A 7656-nucleotide genomic window follows, 5' to 3' on the forward strand; every position below is an offset into this window, starting at 1 on the left:
CTCTTCTTTCCCATGGTAACTAGGGAACGACTTTCTCCTGCGGTAATGGCCTTTGACACGGGGTTGCTCTCCATCTCTTGAAAAACTTGTTAAATAGTCCAAAAACTGGATATGTCCTTAGCCTTAACACTATCTTTATCATCCTCTCCACTGGTCTGCTCCTTGAATTCCTCATCTGAAGGTGAATCTACACTAAAACAAAGTCAAAGAATGATAAATATATCAAACAATGGATAAAGTATAAAGCTTTATATACCCTACCTACTCCTTTCCCAGTATAGCCCTTTAGCCATCCCATTCACAATGAAGTGATTAGGCTTTCATTAGGCTCATGCAAACATCCCTTTCAAAGTCATTTAGATGAGGCCTTACATTTATATTTGACTTAATGTTCTCCATCTCGAAGAGTCTCTTCATTAAACCTTACAATTAACCACCTCTCTTTCCACCCCTTCACATGGGTGGTTCTATCTTACAATATGTTCTTGATTCACCCTTTTGGCTGGCCGACAAAGGTGGAGAGCCAATAAAATTTACGACCACCATTAGAGAAGCCATTCGGGGTGTAACACTACTTAAATATATCTATAGTTAGCTCTAACCCAACATGCTTAAGATACTCATTAAAAGCCTTAAGAAAAACCCATCTATTTATATGTAGTTGGCTGGCACATAATTATAGTAAAAAAAGACATCACTTACAAAGCCTTCAAGGGGAAGGAATACCCTAACTCGTATATATAAAAGAGAGTTGTAATTTCAAACTTCCCACTACAATCACCCACTGTTTAATTGCTTATCTTTTCAGACTGGTGAGGGATTATAGCTATATATGCCCTTTTTGTTGACTTTTGGCCCTTGCCAGTTGCTCTATAGTTGTGGTGTTATCCTCTGTATCTTTAAGAGCCCTTGGTAATCTAAGGTTCCCTAACAAACAATCATCAACCTTTCTAATCATAAGGCTGATTCTGATCGTCCTAGACCCCCTTGATTTTTTATGGCCCTGGCCTAATGATGAAGTCACTACTAGAAGCTACTTTCTTACCCCTTCTTGTATCAATTTTTATAATTACATAAAACACTAAGTATGAGTGGTTACCTTAAGATAAGTCTCTTTGTACCACGCATCATGTAAATCCCATACACTTCATACAAAAGCCAAATGCTTCATGCAATTACTCTCTAGAAGGAACACACTACACATGTAAGAACTACTTGGCAAAATGATTTACGTAGAAGTTTAGAGAGAGAAACTTCTAGTATGGAATGAACGGAAGTCCTTATATAATGGGAGGCTTCCTTATCCGCCACTAGATTGACAACACATGTCATTATCTTTAGTAGATCCTCAAAGTTAAAGCCAACACCACTATAAAGTATTTATCTAGGTATTTTTCATCTAAAAAAATGTTCTTTTAATTGTGATGCACACCTTTGTGAATGAATACTCTAGTTATATGCCTTGAGATATATGATCCTTTTCTTATACAGAGAAAAATCAAGTGTCCCATTAAAAAAATGAGTGTATCTTTAAAGTCTTTGTATATTTTTACCATAAAAACTTGGGGGCTACTAATGGATCAAGATTTATCAGTATTTATTAAACAATGTTTTGGTGGCCCAAGCTTGTTTTAATGACGACCCATGCCTAAGAGTTTTTTAAAAAGGTTTTGGGCCCAAGTTATAGGCTTGAGACTAAGTGCTAAACGTATAGCTTGAGATCCTTGGAATTATATAGCGTGTCTAAGCCCAGGCACCAAGCATGCACCTAACATCCGTGAGCTCAAGCATGCACTTGAGCCCAGACACCAGGCACCAGACACATGTCTGGTGCCTGTTGGGCCTAGGCAATACACTTAGCATCTCTCAGGTCTAAGTTGCACGCTTGGGCCTTGCCTTATGGACTAAACCTAATACTTAGTCCTTTGGAATTTTTGTTTGACCTAAGCCTTTTTAGTCGGGATCCTACTCCATCTACACACTTAGGTATACAAGAGTCTTCCATGGCGTACCATATTTTCATCATATAAATGTGTGTGTAAGAGATATATGTCTCTCATTAATGTTACCAAGAAGAAATGGCTTTCCAGTCCTTTCCTTCAAGTAAGAAGAAAAGGTTCAGGGGGTATAAATACCCCCTGAACCATCTAGGTAAGAGGTTCATTATTTTTTAATAACATGAACACTTGATTAAGCCTATTATCCAACCACAATAAAACCATAACCATATTCCTAAGTATTTTGGATTTTGAAACATTATCAATATAATTTTAAAAATAAATAACATGTAATGAAAATTTTACCTTTCATTGTGTTATAATCCATTTTGTAATTGATGTTCTGAATTTATTGTTATAATGGCCACCATAGTTGTTCCACAACAACAATGACAATTACACTTGTTATTTAAAAGTGCAATGCACTCTATAAAAAAAAAAGGAATTGGTTGATATTTTTTTAAAAAAATTCTTACAAATACTCCATGCTTGACTTTTATGTTTATAAACATTATAAATATCAATATCAATATTGATATCATTATCATGTTTATATTCATGATTGTTACCGTAACGTAATTTAAAAGTATGACATATATATTATTGTTTTAAATAACAAAGAAATATAGGGTAATTTTTTTTTTCTAATTGACTTGGCATAAAGGCAACTTTCTTCATGAGTGAAAAGTCCTCAATCCATGTCTTTTTTATGAATGTTAACTTATGTTTGAGAACAAACTATGAATAACTTGATTCCAAACAGCCAAAGACCTTTCATGGCAGTAATTAAAAAAAATAGGGTAGCGAGCTTTACACTTAATTGAACAAGTTGTTTCTTTGTGTCCGAAAATTGACTTTTATGATTGAAAATGCACACTCATCTTTTCAATAAAAAGGATGTGGGGATGATTCCAAGGGTGTGGACAATGAGAATGTCCTTGTCAATCAAAGAAGCCCTTTGTTTCAAACATGAAAGAAATCCTGATAACATAACAGTCTGATGCACATTTTTTTTCCCTACACGACCATGCATAAATATCTGATGAAGCATTATGAGGGATAACTTTTCCAAGGTATCTTGCTTCTTTGATCTTGTAAAAGGGACATTGGAAGTATCTAAGCAGCCATTAGTACAAGTGTACAACAATAATAAATAATAATTCCATCTACCCATTCATACCCAATTAGCTGCAAAAGTTCTGAATCTGATATCCCAAGATTTTAAAGTGAGAAAGGCCAAATTCCTCAATCTATCTCCTTAGAGAGCGAAGCTGTAAGAGATCTGGTCGAAGCGCTGTATTTTGCCTTTTCTATAGCTGTCATAAAACCTGAAAATTCCCATGTTTTAGTCAGGAAAGTTCTCCCTTTCTAGGTTTGTCAAATTTATATATACGACTAATTAATAAAGGCATCAGGGGAGAGAACAGGACTCAATTATTGAACTTTACTTTAGCCAGAAATGATATTATATAGTATAGTTATTAGATTGAAAAAATGCTTTGGGAGCCAATAGAAATGGAGAAAGAGATTCGAGATCTTTTTTGAGAAGGAAGACCAGGACCAAAAACTTTACTAACGGAGAAGGAATTACAGAACCCCTGATAGTTAAAAAGAGAAGGCAAATGGTACTTTTGATCTGAAAAGCAAATTTCAAGAGCAAAAGCATAGCAGCAGCATCACTAATCTAGCTGCTTAGAAAACAGAAGGCTACACTTCAACTGATCCATTTAAGGATTCGTCTAAACTTTACAGATGACGGTAATCAACGTCGGGGGGGTGTAAGACCAACTTCTCACCGTTATTATAGCTGACAAATTACATATTCTTCTTCATAGTAATTAATAGCTAATTAACCCCTCCCTAATCCACAATCAAATCAAAACGAGGGAACGACACCGTAATGAGTATCGGCCAGGAAAGGGACAGAGCTCGGAGAGTTATATAGGGTGTCCATATCGGATTCCATTTCGCTTCGCTTCGCGAATCGGCCTTTGATTCTTGGCCTGGTTTCTGCGTAAGCTTTACGTGAAGCATACCGTATGGTTTTTTCGAATTTACGGTTCTTTCTTTTCTCTCTGTACCTCAAAACTCTAGCTTCGCGGTCAATCCCAGCTAACTGAGCTGCTGCTTGATTTGTAGTGGAACCTGAGATGGGCATGCTTGGATCGGTATAAGTATTCATGCTTCGGCCGAAGGGATACGAAATATCGGACATAGAATTCCCATCAGGAACAACACCAACATCGAGGGAAGACGAAGAAACCTGAAAAATCAAAGAAACTTTTTCAGCAACTCTACTGGGCTTATAGTTATTTGAGCTTCAACTACGCAGGTTTTCGTACTTACGCTGTGGCTAAGGGACTGAGAGGGGTAGCTGCTGAAAGAGGTGAGTTTCGATCTACAGAAATCAATATCAAAGCAGTTTTTATGATCGATCACGGGAAGCGGAGCTGGTTTGTTTTGCACAGGCACAACGCTATCAGCTCCAGCACCACCCCCACCATGACTCTGCTTGTACCTCCCATCCATGGAATTCTGATACTCAAAATCAAGAAAGGGATCCATTTCACAGAAAAAGATATCTCCAGTCTTGACAACAGGATTCTCGATGTTGATCTTGGTATTAAGGTCATGTGTTGTGTGATTATCGTGCAACAACCACGAAACACCCTCGATCTCATCGTTATGATCATATGCAGACACACCATTTTGATCACCAGGCACTAGAAAATTAAACGCCGAGGAAGTCTTAACAATTGATTCAGCAGAGTCATAAAAAGGCTCCACGGGGACTCGTTCATGACGGCGAGCAAGAGGGTTAGCAGAGTGGATGTCAGCATCACAAGTAACACAAAGAGCAGCTGCATCAGCCTTACAGGTAACCGCAGCTGGTGCTTGCTCGCAAACCTCACACATCCACACACGCTCGTGCCTTGACATGATTTTGCTGTTCACCCCACTATGGTGAATCTTGGTGTCACAATTCAGACACAAAAAAGCAGAGTCCGCCCGGCAAAACGCAGCTGCAGCTGCCGTTTTGCACGAGTCGCAACGTTTAGCCGCAACACTCCATCCTCCGGTCAAGTTCTTTAAGCTCTCAACTTCAATTCCCATTTCGTTTTTTTTTTGGTTCTCCCAGTCAGTTTCTGAAATAAACAGGAAACCGAAAACGTTTTTCCTTCTAGGTTTCTGATTCTCTAAAATGCTGTAAAGAGAGAGTTGTAGGATTTTGGTGTTTGTGGGAATGCGGCGGCTAAGAGTAAAGACTCGAAGAATTGGGTGTGTTGATTGCTTGGCTATTGATTGTTATTATCCATCTAAGTCTAGTCAGAGGAAAACTAGGTGCTGATAAATAAGAAGACGACACGTGGATAGATCGTAGCCAAGGAAAAAGATTTCTTATTATTCATTCATCAGGAACAGGAAGACACATAATATATATTAGTGATTATGTTATTGGGTTTTTGAGGATTTTAATAGTGTTTATGAGAAGTTGTCGTCATGTGTCTGTGCCGACGTGGGACCCATGTGAGATTGGGGGTGGGGGGCATGGGAGTTGAGAGAGGGAGATGGTGATGAGGTTACAGAGAGCTGGATGCAAAATCCCATGTCATCAAATGGGTTGGGTTGGCGCTAGGGTGTTAAAAAAATATTTGTATATTTGCTTATTTGACTTTATCTAACTTTTTAAAGTTAGATAATACAGATACATAATAATTAAATAAAAAAAATTTAAAAATAGATAGGATCAAAATTTTCAAACCTGATTAACCTATCTATCCAATGTACCATGTAATAATAAACTTAATTTGTTTCGTTGATATATGTTTTGTTATTTTTTTATAATTCATTCTTTTATTTTATTCAATTTTACTTAGGTTGATATATTAAATTTAAATTGTTTGTTATGGTTTATATAGGTTTTGAGCTAATTAATTAAGCTCAAATCTTACTTCTAAATAAGTCTAACCCATAAAAATAACATTATAAACATGTAAATATTTGTATAGTTATAAAAACATTAGCCCACTTTAATGTATTTAACTCGCTCGAATAAAAAGTTCTAAATAAATTAAATTTATAATTTATAAAATATAAAAATTTAAGTTGAATACAATTATAGATTCAAATACAACCCAACTAAATTCATTTGAAGATGAAATGGGACAGCTACTACATAAAAAGATGAATTTTTTATATATATATAAAATCTATAAAATATATTGTTTTTGGACTAGTAGTAAGGGAATAATTTTTTCCTTTTAATTATTTTTACTGTTAAAGATTTTTTTGAGTTTATCTAAACAACAAGAAGTAGTTTTATTTTATTATTGGATGATATGTTTGTGTGCTTTCTCAACTCAATGTTTTTTCTTTGGCATTTAATTTGTAAATAATTTTACAATTCTCGTATTAAAATCATTAGAAAACACTCTAAAAAAACCTATAAATTTTATGTTTTAAAACTAAAGAAAAATTTAAAAAAATAGTTAAGCACACAGTACTAATCGCGTTTGATGTATTAGATGAATTGAAATAATTAAAAATAATTGTTGGTACATTGTGTGTTTTCAAGAGAAAAAAGTCTAAATTTGGATGCCGTCATGCATGCTGAAAGAGATATTTATGAATATTGAAACTTTTGACATTTAAGCTAGTTTTATTAATTGTTTCATTGAATTTGCTGCAAAAAAGAAGGGTTGCAACCTTCAACTCAACTATTCTGAAGGTGTAAACGAAGAAAGAAAAAGATTATCGAATTTAATGATTTATACCTTTAACTAACAAGGATATACAAGCAAGATGCTAGCTAGCTAGGTTATAAATTAATGAACAATCATCTATTATTTATGTCAAACTTATATAGAATGTTGATGACATATTTATCAATTAATTACATAAACTAAATAAATAACATAACATTGATTTAACTCAAACTTATTCAAACTATTTTAATAATACAACTAACTTATTATCAATTATCTGTATAAATTTAAATTTCTATATATTTACCAAAAAATTCAACTCAATAATTAAATTGGTGAAATATAAAACAGATTCATTAAATAAGCTATTATTTATTTCATCACAAAACACCTAAGTCATAAATTCAAATTAAATCTCATAATGTACAAACAAATATAATTTTATAAAATCTCGAACAAACCATAACATGTATAAATTATACATTCGAAATTTAAATTTTGAGAACAATAATAACATAAAAGTAACAAGAAGAAAACAAAAGATTTAATAAAATAAGAGGGTTGTATATGTAAATCTTCAATTCATAATTTTATTATATGAAAAATAAAGCATATGATGCTTTTTTGAGTTGTTTACAGGACCTTTAAATAGGTCAAAAAACTTTATTTCTCCTAGAAAAACAACTAGAATTCCAAAAACATAAAAAAATAAACAAAAAAAAACAAATTAAAATATATAATCCCAAAAAAATATAGAAAAAAAATAAAAATTATCATATTAGAAGCATCAATACTCAAAACATGATTCTAAAAGATCTGTCAATCCATTCAACAACATAATGAGTGTCTTACAAAAACATTACCTATATAATTATTTATATAATTTTGAGCTCAATCCAACAACCAAATCTCCTGTTATTATAATTTTAAAAAGCTAATCAATCTGTCGTGTC

General features: G+C 33.8%; 1 protein-coding gene across 1 annotated transcript; it reads right to left on the reverse strand.

Moving 5' to 3' along the window:
• Window positions 1-3776: 3776 nt before the first annotated feature.
• On the reverse strand, window positions 3777-5323 carry LOC133690097 (zinc finger protein CONSTANS-LIKE 5-like). The gene is made up of 2 exons (XM_062110279.1): window positions 4344-5323; window positions 3777-4260 (listed from the first exon to the last, which is right to left on the reverse strand). The coding sequence occupies exons 1-2, from the start codon at window positions 5109-5111 to the stop codon at window positions 3874-3876; spliced, it is 1155 nt and encodes a 384-aa protein (XP_061966263.1). The 5' UTR covers window positions 5112-5323; the 3' UTR covers window positions 3777-3873.
• Window positions 5324-7656: the final 2333 nt, after the last annotated feature.

Source organism: Populus nigra, chromosome 3 (assembly GCF_951802175.1).
Source record: "Populus nigra chromosome 3, ddPopNigr1.1, whole genome shotgun sequence".
Lineage (NCBI taxonomy): Eukaryota > Viridiplantae > Streptophyta > Magnoliopsida > Malpighiales > Salicaceae > Populus > Populus nigra.